We start from the raw sequence: 26,818 nt of genomic DNA on the forward strand, positions 1-26,818 counted from the left end.
TTCAGACATTTTCTTACGCCCTGTGCTACTTACCATACAGAATACATCATTGCCCTGCAGTTTGGGTTAGCTCGTAATATTCACGGTTCCTAAAATGGAACAAGCTGGCGCTGCTGGTCACACGTTTTGATTTACCACGCTCTCTTGATTCTGCATGTATCAGTCAAATCTTTTCTCTCCGATACTTTGGCTTTACTTCCTAATTTTAATCATTTAGATGTGCGTGTCACACACATAGTCGTAATAGAGAAATGATAACTTGTTTTGTTATAACAAGTGTTTACGCTCGTTTTAATACTTCGATTAATGTTATTGTAAAACCCACATTTACGCATTTTAGGATAATATTAAAATTATAATTTCAACTATTTTTTGACATAGCTAAGAAAATCTAATTCACTGCATTGGTTAAGTTTTTGGTAGTTGATATGTAAAGATTGATATTTCTTGCTTTTGAGATACATAAACTTTTATGTATATATACATATCTAAAAATGTTCGAGAAGAATAATTATTATATATAGGTAGCAAATAAAAGGGTTTGTGGCATTTTAGGAAAAAGAGGTTGATAGAATTAGACTTACTACGGTTTTCTGAGAGGTTTTCGAGAGAATTTAATTGCAAGCACCGATGTCTCGTAATTACAGATTCCAACAGTAAAAGTGTAACGATAAAGTTTCAAGAGAAATACTCCATTTACTGGAGGATTCGATAACAATTTCTTTCAAAAGTCTCTTGTTCGTGGAAAGATGAAAGAGCAATTGCAGTATTAAACACTGTGCTACTGCCATTAAAGTGTAAGAATTTTTTAAGAATTTTTTAAAATACTTTATTTAAGCCACTAAATTCTAGTATCGTGACTTTCAAATAATTTTAAAACACAGATCATCTTAATCTCTTTACTATGAACTCTTCCATCTCATGCGAGCAAGTCCTGATTAATTATTTTGTATTTTACTCAAACGATTTTACTAAAATAATGGATAAAATCGCATTTAATTTATTTAGGAAAACATTTTGTAACAACATTATCAATTTGGTTCCAATATAGGATTATTAAAATATTTACTTTCCTTTATGTTCATATATCAATCTATAACAAGGTGTACATTTAAACAATTCAGGACATATTGAAACAAATAGTCATTATGCGTAAATGTCGGTGTATACGCATGTCAATTAATTATGATTGCAAGCGTTGACGCATAAATGAGAAGAATATTTTTAATTTATTTTCTATGCATATCAATGCATGAACTGCATTTTAGTTTTCCATACAGGCTCCAATTAAAAAGAAACACGGCTAGATATGGAGTTAATTGTTATAGTTCTATTGTTTCGTAGTCGATAATATCAATTTTTAATAACCAGTTATTGATTAATAGTTATACGTACGCTGCGGATGAGGTCAAGAAAATCTAATAAAACTAACGAACGAATTAACTGAGAAAACATTAGCAAAGCCATTTCATAAAAGCGACACGAACTTCCCATTTGGATCAATACGTTCTGCTTCTGTAATACTACATCCGAATTTAAAATAATTGGAAAGTTAATTGCTTCGCAATTACCGTACACATTCGAAAGTTAATTACTTCGTAATTACCATGTAAAGAATCGAAAGCTAAATAGCCTTTACAAGATTATACCGATTCGAACAGTCTTATTAAATAATCTTCTTCCTTCTCACGGTAATTTTCTCACTTTCATCGCAGTGAAACGTCTAAATGTATGTACAGTCGGTAGCAAAATTGTGTCAACACTTTTCAAACGGTATAACATATTAAAAACTGTCCTAAATTCTAATTCTTTCTATTTCAAGTAATAATACAATTTTTTAGAAATGTATTTCAGTTATTGCACAGTAAACTAGTCCCTCTAATGTTTACAGAAAAGTTTAAACCACTTAGAACAGTTTTTAATAAGTTATACCATTTTATTTTATCACCAGTAGCATTAATTGCAAAGTGGAGTATTGTTGCTGTCAAAGTCCTGTTCGAATGTACGCTCATAACTATTTGATATGTGTAGGTGTAACTATTTAAATATTTAACTAACCTATAATTACCTCACTGCATTCGCGGCGATGGAAGGCACAATTGAATTTCATTTACCAATCCGGTAGAAATGAATATTAATTTTCTTAATTGAGTCGATGCATTTTTTAGAGCGATTTGTGTTCTACATTTTCTTTGCGGATAATTAGTAGTATTACCATTCGGCGCAAAAGGTCGTTCATGGAAATATGTTGAAGTCACTTTTATACTAAAAGTTATAAAACTTCAGTTATGAAAATCAACATTGCGATCACTATTTATAATTATTTAAATAATTGATAAATTGATTATCAAAAGTCGACTTTTATTGTATATATACTTTATTGTATATATTTTTATTGTATATATTATTATATATATATATTACTGTATACATATATACTTTATTGTATATATATTTTATTGTATATATTGTATATATACGATACAGCATTTGTCACAAAACAATCTTTCGAAACTTCGTGAATTATAAAAAGTAAAAGGACATTGAAAGATTAATATTTACCTGCAGAGTGAATTTGAGCAGAATTTAAAGCACTGACATCAAAATTACTTATCACCAAACACGCTGATCACGTAAATATGTCAATTTAACGCGATCCACATACTATGCTAATTATTATACAAAGTAACAAAGATGAAAGTTAATGGTTTAACATTTTGACTGCAGATGCAATAGCTGACAATGTTTGATAAAATAAAAATATTCTATTTCTCGACATTAAAACGTTCTATTCAATGAAATTGAAATTTTCTATTTAAAAAAAAGAATGAAATGTTCTATTTATCCAAATTGCAATATTCCATTGATTTTTCTACTAAAATGTTCTAAATTAATACCGGAAAGTTGAAATATTTGATACTAATAGCGCATTCAATATTTCGTCGTTTTACGGATCCTAATTAGAATGTGGAATATTACATTATCATGAAATTAATTTTCTATCTCCGGCAAAGGATTCTACGGTCTATACATTGTGACCCAGAAATGCTAAAGCTGTGATTTCTGAAGTTATCCGAAGTAACATTTTTGCTAAAGAAAAAGTTACTTCAAATGTTTTCATGAATCAAGTTTTTTAAGTGCTTTTTCAGATATTATCTTTAGTACATCCTCATATACGTTACATGAGAGAGAAAGCGTCAATTAAGGCATACGCATGTCGCTATTTGCAGTTATTATGATCCCGTAAATAAATGAAGTTTACACTCTAGTATCGTGCCTCACATCTTAAGGCAATGTTTACGCAGAACGTACGTGCGACACTTAGGCGAAATGCTTTGTTTGCCTTATCTACCACGTTTTACACGTGTAGAAGTCGCGCGACTAACACATCCAGTAAAAATATTACAAGAAATGTACAGCCTACAATGAGAGCGCGTTAAATTTGAGCGTAGCCACGAATGTGTTAAGTAACTGTTCCATTATCCAAATTCTCATGCTTTCACCATTACTTCGGATAACCGAGGTTCCACTGTGCTCGGACTGACCGGCAGCCATCTCATTTTGTCTGACCGTAATTCCAAGCAATTTTGTACAGAATAATGTAGCATGAGAGAGAGAGAGAGAGAGAGAGAGAGAGAGAGAGAGAGAATGGTAGACACGCGGAACGAACGTCGACGTATTGACACTGCCGCAAAAGTCGGGCCGTGTAGAAACGGACCGTTGGCCGAACGAGGAGGCGCGCGGTGTCGAGGCGACGTACATGAATACTGTATCGGTGCAAATGCAGTCGTTTATCTGCCGAGGTGCGAACGCGCGGGCGAAAACATTTTCGCGCTAGGCGTTTCCCTGCGAGAGCGCGGGCGACGCGCGCGGCCCACACTCGCGCGCGTCGCTGCCGGTTACGCCCGCGGAAGATGGGGAACGCGCGTAATATATTTCGCGCCGGACAAGGGGAAAAACGGGAAAAATAGCGGGCTGAAATGGTCCTTTGTGCGGCGCGGTCCCGCATCGCTCCGCGAGTGCAACGATTTCGCGTAATTTACATTAGAACTTGGCGCCCCCGCGAGCGGGCCATTTCCTCTGTCCCGCGTAGACGCGTTCGTTCTATCTGACACACGTTGCCGTTTCTCGTCTAGTTCGACGCCGGATCCGAATTAATTTTATCGAGGCGAGCTCTGACACAGCTTCCTTGAAATTGAATCGCGCCAATTAGTGTTCCTCGTGGGATTTTGGCTTGAAGTTTAATTAATCGATTATGATACCAAATACTCGGCCCGCATCCACGGTATTATGATCGAGTGATTTCGGGGCTTCTGATTACGATGGTTTCGGGATACGTTGATCCCGATACCCGGATTTTTAGGCCATTTTAATTTGCGATACTTAACGCTAAATCCACCGAGACCCAAAGGTAACCAATCCGTGTCGCTTCATGGCGACGGGAATATTGTATTTATCTATCTATTTTTATAAATAAAGTATTGTATTTATTCTACATTTCACCATTTTTATTATTTTTATTTGATGTTGAATAAGAAATTAGGTGATTATTGCAAAAGTACGGAGGGGAGCTATATTTCGTAGAAAATATAACCAGATTGCAGATTTTCTGCATGTTTGAAATAAATAAATTTAACGCAAAATAGTGGTACTATTAGAACAATTCGACAATTTGATTACATTATCCATAATTCATTGAAATTATTTGAATCAGGGAAGAACTTCTATGCAGTCTAATAATAACTAGAATATAGATTTTATGCATATGAAACGAAATGAATAGATAACAATTCTATTAATTATATATTATTTTAAATTCACTGAAATTTGAAAACTGTTGATACATAAATTATACTGTCATACAATTTTGATCACTGATTATTGATTTTGATTATCGATCTTCCTATAGAAAGAATTAACGATAAAACCGAGACATCGCTGAATTCGAGTTCTGTCGTCAACACCGTCGAAGCATTGTTTACCGCGAAATAGGCGAGGCGAAATGAAAATTGGGGCTGCGATATGCCGTCAAGTGCATCATCAGTCCTGCATTTTCCTTTCGATTATCGCGAGCGCCGCTCGAAAAAATCACAGGAAACGCAATCGTGGATCTCGTTATCTCGAAATGGTGTTCAATTTCCAGGATCGACAGTTTCCTCGGACGTCGATCAGTGACGCGTGGTCCGAATAGACGTCAATCGACGCTGCCCTCGGTCGGTCCGAATTTTTCCGACTATCGATTCGTTCAGTGACCCAGAATCATTTTCAAGGATTATGTTGGCCGGCCCGCGAAACGCCGATTATTACGGTGTATCTATTCATCGCGCAAACACCGCGTGCCATACTATTGAGTTAGCGGACGCGGGCACAAACGGTTAATATTCACGAAGGGATGAATAGTGACGTGCCGCGTTTCTATGTACCGCTACCGCCGATTATTTTAGACTCGTTAATCCGAAAAGCCTTTGGTTTGCTTCCATATAACAACGATACTCGAACGAATTGAAAATTAGAGAAATTCACTTCTTTGTTGTACCATTTTCTTCGTTTCTAAAACGAGTAGCGAACGCTATAGTTCGTTATCCCTTTCCGTCATTATTTTATGGTAACTCAGTTTTTAAATATGTTAAGCAAAAATGATGTTATCCAGTGTTGCGGAAGAACATTGTTGTACAAAGGTTTTCGCAATTTCCATATCGCGTTGGAGCGATACAATTATACGTTGCAGTGCTATACGATGGTTCCCGCAATTTATCCTGTCATATTAAAGCCGAATTGTGTTATAGGATGCCGTGTTGTAGGTGAGATACCTGTATTTATTGTGTACCTACATCGAGCTAAATACTTACATATCGACGTCGAAAGAACAGAATTTTATGCCGACTTAGCAGAATGGAATAACATACGTAGCTAACAAGTTATTACTAAAACATTTTATCGCGAGTCAGACTCGTCAAAATATGTCAAGGTGTTAATAAGAAATTAAACAGAAGAACGTAGAATATGAAAACATGTAAAGGATTCGTTGTTACGAACAATGAGAAATTTTCTTTTCTTTTTTGGCGTCTTCTTTTCCCTCAATTTTCCAGCTTCATCTACGTTAAATCTAGGTTAACAGATCTATAATAGCCTGTATCTTGCGGTGCATACATCTATAGACATAGTAATTTACGCGCTATTAACTACGCAGGGGGAAATGCTCGAATTTGGTCCAGCAGGTTTATCATAATCATTTTGTAGCGTGAGAAAGCCAAATATGTTTATCGTTATTACCGCTATCAACTGATTGTAAATTATACTATTATATTATCTTGTATCACATACAAGAAAGTTACTATCATTGGTGGTAATAATTGCCTATTAGTTACAAATTTCGTCTAATACTCCACATATTTTTCTATATATCTCCGAAAGTAAAAAGTTTTCCAAACTAATTATCTCGACGGCGTATTTCAAGGTTATTAAATTCCTGAGGACTGCGAACTTCTTAATGATTACCAAGCTCTAAGCTCGATGGCAGAAGTTGATGGTACTTTTCGTCGATTAATCAGAACTAGCAGACTTTAGACATCTACGTCAGAAGTTTGAATGTTCAATTCAAAGAATCTCTTAGTAATTTTTATCCAAATTGGAATATTCATTCATCAAAGGATAAATGAGAAGTAAAAGGCGAATGAAATTGTTGCGTCCGTGTTCAAATATCATGCTTGAAAGTAATATTATTTGTGTCGATATTATTTCATATTTAATGAATTGATGAGATATTATTATCGACAAGGTGGTCCTTTGAAATATTACACAACAGCGCTAACTCGAGTCGATTGATTTTATTGTAACTAGTATATCAAACTGTGCAAAATTGATTAAGTCATAAATATATACAATAACTGTTACGATTGAGAACTTGAACCGTGACGTGAGCTATATTCTCATCCTATTATTACTATACTTGTTCTAGGAATGCTGTTAGGAGAATAACCTCTAGTGGTTTTGCTTACAGATTGTGAAAATTTATAACAAGATTTGTATGCAATTTGATATTTACTTAACGCTTTACCAACGGTCAGCCTATAAATCGGCTTTTCACCATGGTAATCAATAGTTTCATCTGTGCGTCACATCTCTGCAAACTCTAATATTGTCATATAATTTTTTATATATTATATATAGTTCGCACAGAATATAGTGAAAATAAAATAAATATTCTTTAATGCTAATGTTATCGAAATATAACAATTTTAACACATTTAGTTACTTCATAATGACACAAATGTTTACGGCAGAACAACCGGTCGGTAATGTATTAATATTACCAGACAATGCATTTTAAAGTGTGTGGACATTATCTACCACGACACATGAGTGTTCTGCGATGAATCATACTTTCGGAATTGAAGGTCCGAAGATAGTAATTCTTCCGCAGAAGCACTTATCATTGGGAAACCTAAAATTATAAAAAGAAATTTGTCATACCTCATATTGTTTTCACGATCGTTGATCTTCTAATCGTTACAAAAAAGAAGAAAATACGATTAAAAATAGTTAATAGTGAAACTGAGATAAAACAGTAACATCTGGCAAATAGAATAAATAGGACAATGCACACGTTGATAAATAATTACATATATCACAACAAAATAACTATACATATACTTAATAAATGAATAAATATAAATTAGAACGTTAAAGACACTAAACGAAAATAAATAGATATACATGTAATTAAAATATATACACTCGATATTGAACCTATGATTGTTACGGAGATTATGACGATTATATACCGTACATAATCAGGATCATAGTCGAATCAAAAAGATACGGAGGAGGTTCCGAATAATATCTCGAGGTGGTATCGCCACCGAAAAATTGTCTAGGCTATAGCAAAGTTTCAGAACTGAATATCGACGGGAAGGATCTGATAAGCGAGACGCGCAGTGTCCGCAGCGTAGAACTACATTTCACCGGTCGGATGGCCGCGTCGCGTTAAATCCAGGTTACACGATTGACGTTCGTCGCCTCGTCGGATTTTTTAGCCGTTCATCGATCCGCGCCTGCCGTTCACTGTATGGAATTAACCAGTCGCCGGTTTTGCGAGCCGGTTCCCGCGGGCTTCCAGTGCCCGAGCCCGATCCCGCCCGGGCCGTTATTTCGGTCAAGCTCGAAGCGGCCGGGCGCGTAGTCGGGGCGCGCGAATTTTCATTTTACACGTCCGTTTAATGGCGCCGTTGGCCACCATTAACGCGAGGGCCTAGTTTTCCGAATGATTTTCCGGACTCCTCTTATTTTTCCTCGATTTACGACACGCGCACCGACGCTGCGGACAACAGAGAGGATTTTCCATTAAAGAAATTTGCATGTTAATGGAAACGCGGCCACGGCCTGCGAAACGGGACGCAATTGCCTTCGAGTTCCGATGGAAAAATAAAAAGACACCCGGGAATATTAGAAAATAATAGAGCTGGAAGATAGGGGGGCGGGAGATTTTTGTGTAAGATACGCCACTGTCTCCTCAGAACCCCAAAAATTAAAAAAAATTTTTAATTCGAACTATTTCCCTTTTATCGAAACTTCTCTGTGAATTAGTTATTATTGTACGTATTTTTAAATTTAATAATCAACACTCGCACACGCTATGTACAAGGTGATTGACTGAATTGAGTATTAAAGTTATTTCCGTAACCATTGGACCTATGAAAAGATGATAAAGTGGATTTGAAACTGAGAGATAGATGTTCAATTTAAATGACTGTCTCTGCATAAAGAGCACTCTATGCATCACGAAAGGAAATCGTAAGAAGCTTTGCGTAGATATTGCACGGTTGAACACATATTCGCTGTGTATGTTGAAACAATAGTGAACATTGACAATAACGGAAACATTCCGTTTATTATATAAGAGGCAACTGCGGTAGAAGAGTAGACGACAACTAAATCCTTCGTGTAGGAATTACCCCTTTTCATGTAAAATTACCCATTGTTCGGTTGTACTACGAATTCCGACCCATCCTGTGTATTCTATTTATTTTAACCCTTTGGCCCAGAAATTGACTTTGTTTACAACGTGTTTCGACACGTTCACATCCTTCATACTTACAATCAATTACAATTTTTTACATTCATCCGTCAGCATACCGTCACCCCTTTCCCTTTCATCTCCGTTCGCTTCTCTACATTCTTTAACCAGGTGACAACCCCTGCACATACCCTCCCATCTACAATCTGCTCCTCTTTATACTCGCATCTCTCTATTCGCTCTCACTCCTCCAATAAATGCTTCAGCATTCCGCATTCTGTCTCGCATAGCCTACATTTCCTGTCATCCTTATTCAGTAGGTTTACTATTATATGACGGATATCCATGATAGAGGATAAATAACGGTGTGATAGAAAGCTGAATCTATTGTTTACGGATGGAGGTATATGTTTACATATATATATGTGCTGGCAATGGAATCAAGGATACGGTTATGTTTTCAGATGATAAATACCATATGCTGCCAACCGGGGAGCTGCTGGTGTTCTCGGTGACTTCGTCCGACGACCGTTCTAGTTATCGATGCCGGACCGTCCACCATGTCACAGGCGACACCGTGGAAAGTTCTTCGTTTGCCAGACTCATGGTGACCGGTAAGTTTCGGATATCAAACACCTGCCGTTATCCCGTGGAATCCGTTCGTCCACCGCCTGTCGAACTTTCCGCTGACTGAATATTTAATGTCCGCAAATGTACGCGGAATTTCGCTCGGCCGCCGCGCGGCAGGAAGTTGAGGTCTGCTTGCCGGGATCCATGGATCACGGGTTATGCAAATATGCCCGGATCATTTTATTGACTTACAAGGGATGCCAGCTGGCCGTCCGATTTCAAGGAAAATAACAAACGCCGCAACACGTTTGTAAATACTTGGAAAAGATTGAAAGGGAATTAAAATGCTAGGCAAAGTTTCGAGATTTGACGAATCGTTTTTTGATTTATAGAAATATTGCCGTTAAAAAACTGTAGTTATTAAGAATTTTGTGAAGAGCAGAAATTATTTAGATTACTGTTTTAATAAACGTTTTTGTTCGCGCGCATACAATGGGACAAGAATATATTCGAACACACTTTAAAACATTATAATTATTTTAAAACCCAATTAAATTTCTTGAATTTTGTTGGAAATGTTAGAGCGATTAGTTTATTACACAGTGACTAAGATATTTTTAATTTTACCATTACTTGAAATAACGAAAAGAATAAAATACATTCTGTTGATCTGAGCCTATAATACAAATTTTAAAAATGTGTACTGTGGGATGGTGTAATCAGTTTCTGTGAGGTAACCAGTTAATGTGTCTTTAATTTGTTTTAGACATAATTAAAGTGTTTTGTATCTATTATACTTTCGGTGCTGGACAAAAGAATAATGCACACGACGTATTTTGTAATAGTTTGTATCTAGATGAACGATAGTTCTTGTCCAGCACCGTATCAAACTCAGTATTTTGTTGGTCCTTATTGTATGTTGATACTGCTAGACATTAGTTAAAACAGTATCATAACATAATATATTCTTTCCGTAGTTTATTCAAACTTCTGAGAACAGATCGACGATTCCAAATCCACATCCAATATGAAGAATGCGCCTCTTCAGCTCGTAGTTCCTAGCAATTCAGGTCGTAAGCTTCACAGTACACGATTATAGCGGCCGCATCCGCGTTACACGGATTAATATCGCTAGAACACGCGTACGTCGGAAATCCTCAAAATAGAATACGTTGTTACCGTTCCGAAATCGGATCTTGCCGGAGGATTAATTGTTTGAATGGCTCCGAAAGGAGCACGTGTTATAGCCCGGGACTTGAGCTAGAGAATGGAATAACTCATTTTCAAGGGATCCGAGATTCTCGTGATTTCATTAAAAACGGATCAACGGGTCTCGATCGCGCTCCGGGTGAACATAATTCCCCGGGGTTTATGCTAATTGACCGGTGCTAAGGAGTTCCGCGAAAAATATTCAGTTTATCCGGGTGACGTTCTCTCGCGGCACGACACCGGGCTCATAATTAATCCAGCCGGAGCGTTAAACCTCGCTAGCGATTCTCGCGGCGACATCCGAGGGAAAACCGTTGAATGAAAGTGGGATCAGTGGAACCGCAAGGGTAGAAGCCACGTCGGCGTAACGGCGATTAAGCTAGTTGTTTCGATACGTTTGCAGCGGAAAGTTTGTCACATACGGGTTCGCGAGTTCTTTATAAACGTGCGAGAGGGTATTCAGCAGATAAGGGAAATTTCAGACGCAGCTGTTTGCAGACTCTTTACGCGTACATGCTGTCCCTTGCTCAAAAGAAATCCTTTGAACGATGTGAAGGACCGATTCTCACCAACCCATCCGAAACCGTAGGGTAAACGCAGTTCCCTCATTGACTGAAATAATCTCACCCTATTAGCCCCAATTTTCTGAAAACGAAGGATTCGAGCCTAGCCAATTGTAAACAAAGAGCCCCCTGAGTCCCGACACCGTCTCACTCCCTCGAGATCGCCAATTTCGAGACGCGTGTGCTTCTGCATTGTTTGGGTGGATGTGTATGTGTGTTATATACGCGACTACAATCGAAAGCGCATTGACTTATTCCTGAAACATTGACATCAGATTCTTCTGATGAACACATGATTTCTTGCAATTATTATTTACTAATCAGCATCTCAATTAATTTTTCATTGCATTATACAATAAATGCGCTTTATAGCAGACGTATTTCTTATATTTACACAGATTTATATGATGGATTTTTTCGTGTATTAATTCATACTTATGTTTAGTTGAATATATTAGGTTTCTGAGAACTCTAAATCGTTTTTCAAAGATCCAGCTGAAAACATCACTTAGGCGAAACCTCGTATAGGGATTGCGTACTAACCCTTTGCACTCGAAGCGATTTCAACTGTAAATTTAAAATCATTTCTCTGCCTTTTATTATCTCTATCTTATATAACAAAGAGTATTTTATGCATACGTAATTGATTCTTGTGATTCATACTAACAGTTCTACTTGTAACAATTTTTTAAATCCAAACTCTATTAGTACAAAGATTATTTTGGAACGTGATTGAAAAATTTGAGCGGTACCTCAGAGTCACCATGCGAGTGCAAAGGTTTAAAGATTATAATTTCCGAGGCGATTATCTAGAGTATTAAATTGTGAAGTTCCTCTAAATATTAACAAGAAGTAGATAATACTTATATCCACATACTCGCAGAATTTCGAGCAGTTCCAAAGTGAATCGCTTTCGGTTTCAATTACGTAAAAGTTAAAGGTCACGGGACGGTACGCGGCGTTCACTCGCGGCGGGGCATTTCTCCGGCATATCCCCAAGAAACGTTTCGCGCGTCTACTCAAACAGCGGCGTTTATATAACGATCTGACGCATACCTTTTGCATAGTAAATCATAATGCATTGTTGCGCATTCCCCGGCACCGGGCGAACGAGCCGGGCCGAGTCGTACCGCGCCGACAGGGCCGAGCGGCGTGCTCACGCGAGCGCTGCCTTCTTCATGAATAAATCATGAGTGGCCGAAATGCTAATGGCCAAAACGTCCGCGTACTCCTGGCGCGGCCACTGGTGTTTCCGCGCCGACCAAGTGCTGCGAGTCGTAAACAAAATGTACCGACGTCGTTCAAAATGCGAGCTGATTCGAATGGCCGGTTGCTTTCACGCGCTGCTCCACGCCTATTGTCGTAAATAGGTTATAACTTAATTAGGGATGCCGTGACCACTATACTCGGTCACACTGTCGCTGGGGCAACCGTGTCGAACGTGCTCTCTGTCTCTATTATACCACGGTGCTCTATATTCGATGCTTTGTTCTCCTGTTTTCATGAACTTTTTCACGGATCGAACTTTGCTGTCCTTTCTCGCTCTCTTATTAGAGTTTATATGCTCGATTAATCCCTTGCCAGTCCCAGAAAGACAAAGTCGGTTTAAAAAAAATGCCTACCTGGTTTCTTCACAAATTGGTCGTATATATTCTTCCGAAATATATAATAGAATACGTCATAGAGATAATTGCATGTACTGAAAATAGTTATATATGTTGTGGTGATGAAATTTAATAATTAAATTTTTATGATATATGTTATGATAAATTGATATATAATTTTACGGGTATAATGAGGATATAACATTAACAAATGTAATAGTGCCCACATTTATATAATTATGTTAAATGAAAACAGATGTATTTAAGCCTCTTGTGGTTTCTATGAAAATAAATCGTAAGGCAATTATTAATTTAATTGGCCTGTCAATTCGTTACGGAAGACGATGTACTTGTCAATTTAACTTGCAAGATTAAAAATGACACGGCGAGCCGAGACGCATAAGTATGAGAAAAATACTTGCTTTATCGCTTCTCCGGCACAGAAATAAGTATAGAATTTATTATCCAAGCGCGATCGTAATCAACCCCTGTCGTCGATTTGGCTGCGAACACGCCGACACTTCATCGCGCGATGGAGAGCTGCTGATTCATAAGACATAAAATAGGTCGAATGTGGATGAACGGTTGGAACAATAGATGGCTAATGACGAAAGTGCAAGATCCTCGAGCGAGTCTGAAACGGAGAGGAGACCGAAAATCGAGTGCGAGACGAACATATAGTTCGTTAGGCGTTCGTCGTCTTGCGTTGCGAAATCACGGTCTGTTGTTGTCGAAAGTTTTGGTGCCGGGGTAAGAATTTCGGGCAAGTTCGGGATCTCGCCGTGGAAACGCTGAACTGGGACAAAATTTCGATGTCAATGAATTCGCGGAAACTACCCCCGGGAATTATTCGGGTTCCGGCTCGAACGCGAAAGGTCGCATTGTTTTCGTTTATGAGAGTTCTACATCGTAAACCCGCGCTACCTCTAATTAAGAGAGAAACACGGATGGCACGTTGCTGCAAGAAGAACCATTTTTAGTTAGCCGAGTGTAACGGAATTGGATTTTCCGCTTTGTTGGCTGTCGGGAACAAGGATCCTTGTGCCGGGCGACAAATAGAATCAAGACAGTCTATGATCAGGCAAGCGAAAGGGGAAAATGTATCGTCGGGAGCGCGGTATAAAGCGCGCATACGATGAATCAAGTGGAACGATACCTGTCTGCGATCGGACGAGTGAAATAAGACACGTGCACGACCAGAGAAGCGAAATTAAGGTGTATACAGACGCGAGTGGAACGGGGACGGCTTGCGAACGGATAAGTAGAATGGGCGGCTAATGCGCAGATAAGTGGAATAGGAACAGTTTATGATCAGATAAGTGGAATGAGTTTGACCCAAGGCCAGACAAGTGGAATGGATATGGTATATATCTGTGCAAGTAGAATAGTACAGTATGCGCTCGGGCAAACTGAAATATGATCAGTGGAATAGAGCAACGAAATACAGCCGAACATTGTTAACGTCAGAGCTTACGGGCTTGAGATTTAACATACAATACAGAGAACTGGATAATATATATGAACAATTTAGAAAGTAATCAGGTAATTATTCTTTGAAAATGAGTTAAGCAGTACAAAGATATACTTATCATAGAATCTTTCTTCATATATAAACAATAGATATCAGCACTTATATTGATAAAGATATTACTAAAAATTCTTCAGAGGAAATTATTTTCATTCAAACTTATTACAAAATACACATTACACTCTTACAGAACTTCTTTTACGGAAATTTAAAATTAAAAGGTTTAAATTGATTTATCTATTTTGTTAGTCAAATAAAGGGATCAAAATTGTTTAAAAATTCGTTACCTAACGATCGGCTGACTATATATTGTCACAATCTACTTGTGCAACATTAAATTTCATCTGCTTATTTGACTAGCAAAGTACATGTCAATTTTAAATGTCAAGGTTTTTAAAAGGATTGTGCGAAAGTACTTTTAACCTCTTCAAGGTTGAATTTTTATAGCAGGGAACAAACTATTTGTTTCTTCTTTTATTTACCATCCATTTCATTTCGTTCGATGAGTTTTTTTAAATAGAATAGTTTCAGAATAGTTCTTCAACTGATTTTCATTTTCTTTACGCTTAGAATGATCGTAATTTCAAGAAAACTAAACGTAGACATACGCGACAGCATCCCTGAAGAGGTTAATGTTTCCTAAACATAAAAAGAATTTATTCCATTTCAAGGAGTTCCCCTATACTTTCATGACCAACAGAATATCGTTCCCTATAGATCGTTCCCTAATTACACAGTGAAAATATTATGTCACCGTTGAAAGGAGCTTTAGAACCCCATGCATGCCGACGCAGACAGGGGTTGCGGAGGATAATGCAAGGAGTCGTCGGTGGAGAGCGACACGCCGGGAAGTTAATCGATCTCCCTAAGAAAGGACAACCTTGTAAAGACGAGGCAGCAGTTCGTCAACACCAGTGTCTCGTTTCCTGCGGTCGCTCTGTCTGGTCCTTTTTTTCTCTTCGTCCGAGTCGCCGCCATTATCCGGGCCAGAGTTTTTCGCAGGTTCTCGCCTTCTGGTTGCCCTCCGGTTCGCGTCGCAACGGCAACACTTCGCCGGCGGCGCATTTTAGGGAAGGCCTCGCCTTTCAAACCGGCTGTCCATTAAAAGTGCGCACACAGACGAGCCGTTTAAACCCGGCGTTCCTTAAGCCAGATGCGGTGCGTTTCAGCTGCGGTCTAATGGACCGACCCTCAACGTGATATACCGGCACGTTTCCCTTCTCGATATCTTTTCCGGGGTTGAACCGGGAGTCGCTCGGTTGTCGCGACCGGAGGGAGATCGTCGCGGGAAGAAACTCGAGAACGCTTTTCGTCCGGGGAACTTTTTCGAGAACAAAGTTTAATCTGCACCCCTCCTGCGCTTCCTCCTTCTGTTCCGATGAGCCGGCGCTTCGAAATATTTTCGGCCCGAAACGCTGTGAAATTGGTTTGCCGAGCAATCGGGGTGGGGGGGGGGGGGGGGGCGCGCGCGATGAAATCGGAGAAAATGAAAGAAGAAAACTAAAGAGCCGCTGGTCCTCGGTCGGAAAGCAAGAGGCCGGGTTCTCATAAGTGACTTCCGGTATTGGTTTGTCCTGCTCGAACGCTCGCCTTTTCAGAATTCGCTCGGCCCGACGGCTTGCTTGGTCGATCGATCACAGAATTTTGAAACGCAATCCTGGAGAGCGTTCCACGCGTAACATATGGTTCGCCTCGGCCGATTCCCTACACCGCATAGCGCGGCAAGAACGAAGTCTCGCGGGACAGAAATGTAGAATCCAAATGTTCTCGTAGAACGATGTCAGATCTTGTCAAATTATTATATGTTTATGTGTACTTATATGCCAACAAATTTTTTATACATCGTTTTCTGCGGCACGAAAATTACGTACGAAATAGTAACATACTGATACATCTCAAATTGTTCGTTTGGAACAAAAATAATTATTAAAATAATTGAAATAAAGCGGTGCTTATAAATTATACGTATTAACCATTTTTCAAACATTTTGTTCTAGTCTTCATAATTTTCGTACATAGCCAAGATACAAAGACATTTCGAGTTCAATCAAAAGTTTCTCGAAGCTTTTTCATAGTTAAAGATGACGAATCGATCATAGATTCATCAACAGAGTACCCAACACAACGTTTGACATTTTGACATACGAATAACAAAATTATAGACTTAAATGTTAAAACTAATTTTTACATTAATCTATTATAATTTCCTAATTTTATTAAGTTTTGCAAAACATGGAAATGTTGAAAACGTAATAGCTGTTACACAACTTTACATAGTAATAATAATTTAATTAACTAAAATACTTTAATTTCATGAAATTATTTAGATTATTGGCGTGTTAGTGAAATTAATAATGACATTGTCATATGAAAAATATAATCTTCAGGGGTTCCGAGCACGTTTCCAGGATTTGGAACTGCTTGCGAGCTGGCATGGAGTCGAAAGTTTCATCGATAAATCTGGCAAAGTTTTCACTTATACCGCGGTGTTTGCACGCTCGATTGTATCGGGCAATACCCACGTTTAATTCGATTCGCGGGAAAGCGAGAGGAGGCGGGTATTGTTGCCGAGGTCGGATAGCAACGTACTCCGACGACGCGATGCTCGGTGCTCGACTTAACCGAGCGTCGAATTAGTTCTGCGGTCGAATAGTTTCTCGGAAGTTTAGCATCTTTGCATTTATTGGCCAGATTTTGCGAGGCAGCCAGCTCACTCTCTCTCTCTCTCTCTCTCTCTCTCTCTCTCTCTCTTTTTGTCCGTGCTTCTCGTATTCTCCGCGTTCCTCGAAAACGCTCTGGTCACCGCGAATGCTCGCTGCGGAGTCGTTCTTTGGCGTCTCGGCCGAAATCCAAAATGTAACTCTTACGGTGCTGCTTATCCACCGGGCGAAGCGCGATCGCAAAAAAGAGCCGACGCGTCGTTCATCTGGCAATTCGACCGGAATTATCGTAGATGGATGGCAACATCCTGCGGTGAGATGGCGTGTTAAAAATTGGTCTTCGGAATGATAACAGTTAAATCCTTGCCGTACTTTAACACTTTAACGACCGCACGTCTACGCGATCAAACGTCGCCAGGGGCCGGCAGTATTTTTGAAGAATTAATTTTAAAGAACTTTATTAAATTCACGAAAAAGTTAACATAAAACAAAAAACAACAAAATTTAATCAAAAATTAAAAATAGGCGATAATTACCTATAATCAAAGACGTGACAATGAAATATGAACCCATAGCAATATCCACACTTGTTTACATTCATAAATTATCACACAAAGAGTGTGGTACTGGTCAACAACCTTCGGCGTCAGCATCACACACATGTTGTGTGAGCGGTCGGTAACGGTTGTTCCGGCTATCACACACATGCTGTGTGAGCGGTTGTTAAAGTGTTAACGAGTCAGACTCGCGATGGAGATTTTTAGTAATAAGTTGTTAGGTACGAATGTTCATCCGCTCCTTTAAGTAAGAATTAAATATTACTCTCTTGTTAGCAAAATTTAAATATTAGAGCAGATGTAAGCAAATAATAAATATAAAATTCCTTTTTCTTCGAAGAAATTAATGCGATCAAAAAGATACTAGTCATCGTAATTTGTAAAGAAAATGGTACGGCAAGGTATTAATGATAACGATCGATGAAGCAAATGCGAAGTAAAAGTTAAATGTAATGTTTGTTCATACGTTGTTGAATGTAATAATAATTGTGATATCCTTAAACAAAATCTGCATGAATAAGCCGTGCTATTACTGGCAAAAAGTATTCGAACACTTTTTAAAATAATATAAAAATAGAACGAAACCTTTTTAAAATAGAACTAAATGGCTTGAAGTTTATTCACTGTTAAAAGTATTGGTTTTCTGTACAATAACTAAATCACTTTTTTTTAACTTGGAACGAGAATTTAAAAGGTGCGTTTTATAGATCCTGGTAACTTCTATACACACTGAAAATTGCATTGAAATTATTTTTCACTATAATGGGTTACAAACAATTGAAGATTGCGAATATTGTAGTTTCTTTTATGTGTCATGTTATTATATATTTTGTTAGATTAAGTACGTGCCTCTTTAAAACTTTAAAAATTCATGTCATTTAGTAAAGTGATTGCGATCACGGATCGATCTTATCACGGATTTCTGTAGATCTGGAGAAAGTGAAGAAAATATTCATAAAGTAAAGCGAGATTACTCGTTAGCTATTATTTAATTCATATTTAATACATTTTTACTTAGAATTCCATGTTCTCCTATATCCTGATATGAAAAATGTAATATTCGATTTAAGAAGATTAACTTACAAATCTCCAGATCGACTCCATCCATGAAAAATAAACGCACTACATACTATGCCCTTTTAAACCACGCAATTTTTTGTATTAAAAATCTTGTTGCCCATATTTTCGAAATCGCAAGAGGTGCACAGGTTGTATATATATATTGTACCTGTATATCTCCTTTCGTATTTTGTCGCGCAAAATAGCTCTACGCCGCGGCCCTTTATTAAATAAATAAAAATGTCTGGAGCAGAAGAGAAGGAGGAACTTCTCCTGGCATGAACCAGAAGCGATCTTAAGCCTTCTAACACCTCGAAATTCCTAAGATTAATTTACCGGAGCACTTAGCCGTTCCGGCGGAAGCCCGAAGCGTCGCAAAAAACACTCGACTAAAGGTTTCTACGAAGCGGAGGATTCGGGGATGTACGGGCTAAAGGCCGGGACACTCGAGAGTTTTTCTTTCCTAATCTGCAGTCGGAACGCGGCGAAATTTCAAGAAACCAAACAAGAGAGCCGGGGAAATGCGGGAAAAGCGACGCGCGGAGCCGGCGAGGCGAGCGGCAGCGTTGTCAGGATGATAAACGCGACGCTGGAAATTGTAAATGCAGATTTATCGCGTTTATTCGAGAAGTGGGTCGAAACAAAAGGGGGGCAAAGGGGTAGAGGTCCGCGGGCATGGTATCCACCGTATTACTCCTAAGTACTTTAAAGACTCCGCCGGCTGGCAGCGCGGATAAGTGTTGAACTTTCGTAAATCCGCGGAATAAGGCGAGAGCACTTCCTTCGCAGCGCGCCTTTATGATACCCCTGTGGCTTTTTTGCCGGTCAATGACGGAGCTGGCCGAAGGGAAACGCGAGGAGTTGCGAAGATAAGCGAGATAGCGTGGAGGGGTGGGGGGGGGGGGGGGGGGTCGACGAGGGGGGGGGAGGGGGGGGGGGGGGGGGGGGGGGGGGGGGATCTGCCAAGATGGAGGAAGATAGAAGGGGAGCACGGGAGCGCGGAAGAACGAAAACGCGGCGAAGAAAAGGGTGGGAAGAGGGCGAGGGGGATATCGCCCTATTGGAGACTCGACGAAAACGCAAAGTACAATCCACGGTGCCAGGATGCAGCCAGTCTGCGGAGCAACGTCGGCAAGAAACAATGCAGCCATCACGGCTCCAATCCCTTCGCTCGCTACCCTGCAATCTTATCGAGCCCAACCTACTTGTATCTCTCTTTTCTGCACCCTTATGTACCGGGTACGTGGATGTGCCGCGCGCACACGGGCGCCCACGCCAACAAGAAACCGCCGAATACGATGATTTGTAAGGAACTAGACGAGTGTTGTTCGGATTCCGCTCGAAGACTCGCCGAGTCGAATTCCACGCTCGAGATCCCCGCTCTGACGTAGACACCACTGCGAGTGCGGGATCCTCGTTGATCATGGTTGATTGGCATGGTATCGAGATGCTGGTATGGGGTCGTGCTTCATGAGCATGCCCGGGAAAGCAAATGGTATCAAGCAGAATTATATGTTCCCGGCTGAAGATCGAGTATCGGGTAAATAATTAGTCCCGTTTTTCAACAGTTTACGGAATTGCGAGGAATTTGTGATAGTGTGGTACTGCTTTGAATGCATCAATTGTACTTGCTACGAGACTTGCACGAGCTGCATTAGAATAAGAACTTCTACTAAAATACCGGTATATTTCGGTTGCAATTTCGGAATCCATATAGAAACTGCGATATGAAATATCGTCCTGACTACATATTGTTGTATAAAAATACCGGTATTTTAATCGATATTGATCGGTGAAATATTCCAGATATCCTTATTTGTCACGTTAAAATACATTTTATTATACCAAAATATATTGATGTTTTATATTAGGATATAATATTATATTTGTATTTTTATGCTTAAAATTAATAAGACTTTTAAACATACTTATTTAAAGGCTATCATTGTATTAACCCTTTGCTTTACTCACAGTCATCAAAGCTATTTATTTATTTCTTTTATTATTTTTACTGTTACATAAAATTAAAATATATTATTGTATTACGTATATCTAAATTTTAAAAATAGCATTAGTAAATTTTGTGTTTCCTTCTTAATCTTGCATATTATGTATTATTGCAAGTTTAACGAAAATTAATTTCGACTAGCATGACACCTAACTTTGCACGAAAGCAAAGAGTTAATATCTGCCATGTCACGAAAAGGAAATCCGGAAATGACTGGAATTTGTTTCAGTATTGCAGCGATTACGGTATTGCTTTTAAAATCATAAGGATTTTGATATCTATACATTTCAATGTTTTAACATTTTCAGTTTTTATACGTATCGGTATTGCAACGATTATGGTATTACACCGGTTTTAATGCAATCTCGATAACTGTTACAAAAACCATACCAGTTTCAACTTTTTCAATTTGTCATTGAACAAGAATGGAAAATCTGTGCTATTAAAAAGTTGAAAATTCTGAATTTATAATGTTATACATTTATAAAAATAAAATATAAAATAGGGCAGTTTGAGGAAAGAATTCCAGCTCTGAAAATCTCAAAATATGATTTTTGGAAACAAATCCTTTGAGATCAGATTTACTTCGTTGAATAATACAACTTTCGCCTAAGTTTATTCATGTATTCACAAATAACGATGATATTTCCATTTTTCTATTTACCATGTAGTGCACAGAATACACATAGAATACGCAGCCGCATGCGACATCGAATACACATTTCACGGAATGCACAGTACAAAAAGTAAGTGGAGTACAAAGTGTAAACAGTATCAAAACTAGAGGAATAAAAATGGAAATATTCTCAGTGTCCACGATATCCTATACATCAATTCAGTTCATATATTTCATGCATATCTTTTAATAAAGTTTGGTTGGTTGCATCTGTTCTGTACTTTTGAGAATCATTTGCAATGCACATTTATTATTTTTCTCCATCTTTGTTTGTCCCCATTAATTGCACTGATTAATAAATTTTGCTTCAGTGGAAACTGTGAATGTTTAAACAAAAATTTATCTTGGAAAATATGAAATTCAAATTCCTTACGGATGTTTCCTATGGCCCCGTAGAGTGCAATTTTTAATTTCTTATAATCTTCCGTATTAATTGCCTCCGCCATTCGTATGTATTATATATAATCTTTCTTACTTCTTAATTGAGAAATGCCAACACCGTCGTTTCTATTTGCGCGTACCGGTATTGGCTGCAAAACTTTTCTACCGAATTTTCCGGTGCCTCTAGGACCCTAATCCATCACGCCATTGGAACTCCAATACAATTTCCCTATATGCACATTAGGTCGGCCCTAAGGCTAGGTTCGCCCTAATGTACACACAGGGAAATTGCATTGGTGCAATTTAACGGGAACTGTCTGTATGTGCCCTTGCGAAGGCCCTTCATTAATCAAGTAAGTGAAACAGAAGGCCTCGAAAATCAAACAGGCGATGCAGAACGTCTAGAAAATTAAACAAGTCCCAGGAGAGTTATCCACGATCAAGCAGGATTATTGTAGACGTAGCGAGTAGAACATAATGATTTCTTGACAGTCTAAGGAGAATAAATCAGCTGTTGGTCGGACAAGTAGGGTAATGTATTTCTAACGTAACAAGGAGGACTATTGCATCTAATGGAACTAAGATAATATTATATTTGGACTGAGTTTAAAATACACGAACACAAGCAGGTGACAATTTCCTTCGGCAGAGAAAATGCAAATAGAAGTTGATAAATGATAAATGCGATTTCAGTTGTACATTATTTAAGACCTTTCTTCCTTTCGCGATACAATAATATACCTGGGTTCTATTATTTGAAAAAGACATCAACTTTTAAAATTTCCTACGATGTCTGCTAAATCTGTAGGGAAGTTATGGTGAACATTAGATCGACATATTTTTACAAATAAGTACATAAATGCATGAAAACTAAAAACTGATGAAAGTATAGAATTTAATCAAACGACTTGAATCTTTTTGAGATGTTAGGACTAATTTGCTAGACAAGGAAGAACAACATTTTTATAAAATTTGTTACTGGTATGAATGATAAAAAATGTAAAAGAAACAATGTTTCTTAATCTTTTTATCGAAGCCTACAAAGAAAATATAACAGTCGTGAAAATAAAAAATTACTTGAATCTACTGAAAAGCTTAAAACGTGTTACTTTTTTATTCCGTGTCACATTCGAATCAATTGCATTTTTCGTAAAAATTTGTTCATTCATTGTCTAATAATCTAATCCTCCTAACACCAAACAAAATTCGAGTCAATGTATAACAGACAATGTTGTACCATACACAAGCGCATTGGAATGGAGTTTTTGATGACTTCATAATGATATTTCTTAAGTATATAATACATATACTTTAACTTCATTAATTTACTTTAATAATTATTAATACATTTAAGTGTGGCGCGTCGTTCAATGACAACTGAGAAAGACGGTGTAGTTGGGCATCGTAAGAAGACAAACAATTCAGAGAATTTAGAACATAATTTCTGACGGGATAAGTAATGCAAAAGCAAGCACTTCAATCACTAGTGCAGTAGTACGTAAGCATAGTTTATCTTGTTGAACGAGTTGCTCTGCATCTAATCAAACAAGCGAAATGCAGTACGTGTCTAGTTTGGCAAGCGAAATGAGGTTCGTACCTGATCAATCGAGTAAACTATTTCCATAATGAAACAGTTAGCTTATACGTCGTGTTATTCAACTTTCTTCCTCTGAATTTCATAAATTTATTCATGTTCGCATAAGTATCAGTCAAGTTCCAAGTTTAAGTGCATTCATCTTCAGAGAATTAGTGTCAGTATTACACTATAAACAAAATACAAGAATGCACTATAAAATAAAAAATATACCATAAGATATTAAATATTTTTACGCTTGTTTCATGTATCGATGTTAATTATTATTAGTAAATCTAGCAAGTATTAAAAGTTACCAATATATGTTGCTCCATAAGAATGACAAGAGTGAATTTATTTCAAACTTCCGCTATTTTTATTACAATGTATGCTGGAATTAAGAAATCAATCCAATTATTGTCTAGCAAAGAGTCTTTATAACTTCAATAATTTTAAAATAAACAATGCGAAATCGGCCATTTTGGTTAGCATGGTAGGTTTAGCGTTAATAACTCGTCATTGATTGTTATTGCTTTAAACCAGTTTATAAAATCACCATCGCAAACAGTTTAATAAGAAATGACAAAAATTTAACATAAAAAATACAACCATAAGCTAATAAACAGTCAACCGTCTGCACACGATAATTCAAGATACCAAAACATGAGAAAGGGTTACAATTTGTCGGACAAATAGAACGAGTTTACTACTTCATTCGCGCAAAACAGCGCGCAACATTGTTGACAGATGCGAATTACGGTTCTTTCCGACGCAGCACAATAAAAGCAACGCCTGTCATGGTGAAAAAGATACGATTGCGTGCGCAACAACATGATTGCTTGCAACGGAAACTGGGTAATTCGAGCTAGACGATCCTTACGTCGCCTTCGCGTAACGCCGGCCAAACAAGACGAACAAGCGCGAGACACTTTATTTTCGTCAGAACGTATTCAACCCGAAAAAAAGGGTCGATGTAGCTAGTTATTTCTGCCGGTGCATTCGGAATTGTACACGTCGGTATACACCGAGGAGCAATAATCCCTCTCGGGTTTCACGGTTCGGGGCCTGAAATGTGACAGGTTAATTCCCGGGCTGCGGTCCAGGGTCGTTAATTCAGCAATGAAAGAACTGGCTTACAGTTTTGCAAGCTTTCTTCGCCGCTTGATACCAGACTCTTATCGTTGCTCTCGACGCTTTCCGCGAACTGTCTCGTTTATACGCGCGTTTTTGCCGCGAGAGCTCTCTCTCCGCCTGGGGTTCGTAAGTCAACAGATACAGCAACGGGCGATACACAAGCGTAGCGTGGCGGTGCCGGTGGCTGAAGAAGGGGGTCGGCGAGCAAATAAATATCTATAGTTGCGAAGAACTAAAGATGAAGCTCTCGCGGAACGGTTTACACGATGCTTCCGGTCGAATCCCGCAAAAACCCTGCCGAATGGAAACTCGAAGGAAGGTGGCGCCATTTTTGTATGCCCCGGCCCAAGCTTTTCTCGTTAGTCGGCTGGATACTAAACACGTAAATCCCCAAGTGCGGGCCGAAGAACAGCCGGAAAATCCGGGCGGCAAGAAACGCGGCGGGAAAACACTCGAGCGGAAGCGCCGCGCTGCGGTTTGAAAAAACTGTTCCGACGTTCGGCGGCGATCGCACTAAACTGCAAACCAAAGTAATTTCATTTGCGATTCCGTTTCCTGGATCGGCTTCATAAATCAGCCGCGCAATCTGGTACCCGTGTATCGGACTGAAATGGAAATTCGCGTTTCATCACGGTGACGCGTCCCTCCGACGGCGGTGTTTTCGACTGACAATCGCTGGCGAAGAATGATCGCGTATAAATGGACCGCGGATGTTTGTGCAAATGCGTATTTTTGCAGGAAATCGATGATGAAGCGATAATAGATTAAGTGGTGATTCGATGCGGATTTTTGGTCATTTATCAATCTTACGTAATGTTTTGAATTACCAACTTATCGAAGACAAAATTAACTCGCTTGTCTCGATTCATATTTTAAAATGATAAATGAAATTTTGTACAATTAACTGTTTCGATGTAAAATAGAAGTGGTTAAAATTGCGATGTTCGGGTCAGTATGAAACGTCACAAAAATTAATATATAAATGAATAAATAAATATATATAAGTGCTTTTTTTAAATTTTCATTGTAGACTTGGATAAAAAGGCGAAAAAACTTGCTTGTTTATTCCACGTAATAGTAAAATTTACAATAAAGTATACCAGTATAGTGAACTAGTCCCTGTAACATTTATAGAAGTCATTTAGACCAGTTTTAAAAAAGTTGTACCATTTTAAAAGTGTTGATTCAGTTTTGCTGCCCACTGTGAATGACAAAATGTGCGATAACCGCGATTTATAGTCTATTTAGGTAACGCGAGGGTGCGTCGCAACTTCGAGCTGTGTCGGTTAACAGCAAATTCACGCACTTAGCCCCGTAAGAAATTAATCTCGATACCTCCTTTAGGAGTCGTCCAATCTCCATCCGACCAATTTAAGTTTCACAGAAACAAGCCCTCGGTATACCCTAGGCTCGCGCCATAATTCATCCCGGTCGAATTACCTTAGCAAACGATAAAGATTGCGGCGCATGTTTCGGCGCGCCGCTCAGCACGGCGTCAACACACGCTAAAAGAATTACGCCCCGTCCGGATCCGCTCGAAATCCGCGTTCGCTCGGGTCCCCGAGGCGCGAGCTGTCGGAGCGTATTCTTCGAAAGGCTGCCGGCACGATGAATCTTCGTTCGCCGCGTCCCAGTCCCTTCTAATCTAATATTCCCGTTGAGTTACAGCTTTGTTCGGGCATTCGCGCCTCGCCTAACTTCACTTACGCTCCTCCCGCCTCCTTAACCCTGCCGCGGCGCGAGCGTTCGACGCGAAACGAGTTAGAATCCCCGAGCCCTTGAGGTTTCTCTCTGTCCGCCCGCCCGTATAAATCAGAGATATAATTATCCGGAATTGCGACCGCGCGATACGCACGAGAACACGTGTACGCCTTGCGCGCAAATTGCGCCCGGGTATCCAGCGCGTTGTGACCTGAATTCTGAAGCAATCAGCGGCTGGCATTAAATTGCGTGTGTGCTCCATCGGTTCGAGGGGCCGTCCTGCAACGCGCGCCGTCGCCGGTTCGATGACGTAATTAGTCAACGACGTAATACGGTTGCCGATAATATTAGCTACAATTAATGCAGGAACCCGTCTTGCCGATTAATTAACGAATCTCGAGCGATCTAGGAAGTCTTCCACCTGGTCTGTTCCATCGTATTCTGTCGCGTACCGACCTAGATTAAATTTATTTGGCAAATCTGCCGCGTCAACAACCTACAAAATTCGATCACATTAAAATTGCGAAGTTAAGTTGCGTGACATCAATTATTTCTTCCACACTCGAAAGTAATAAATCA

At 38.9% G+C, this 26,818-nt stretch overlaps 1 protein-coding gene across 1 annotated transcript in view; it reads left to right on the forward strand.

Annotated features, from left to right (window-relative positions):
* Positions 1-26,818, forward strand: part of LOC144475900 (cell adhesion molecule Dscam2) — a 265,598-nt gene that overhangs the window by 127,257 nt on the left and 111,523 nt on the right. The window contains exon 4 of the mRNA XM_078192303.1: positions 9,481-9,630. Coding sequence (XP_078048429.1) covers positions 9,481-9,630 — 150 coding nt within the window. The remainder of the gene's footprint in view (positions 1-9,480; positions 9,631-26,818) is intronic.

The sequence above is a fragment of the Augochlora pura genome, chromosome 10 (assembly GCF_028453695.1).
Source record: "Augochlora pura isolate Apur16 chromosome 10, APUR_v2.2.1, whole genome shotgun sequence".
Taxonomy (NCBI): Eukaryota; Metazoa; Arthropoda; class Insecta; order Hymenoptera; family Halictidae; genus Augochlora; species Augochlora pura.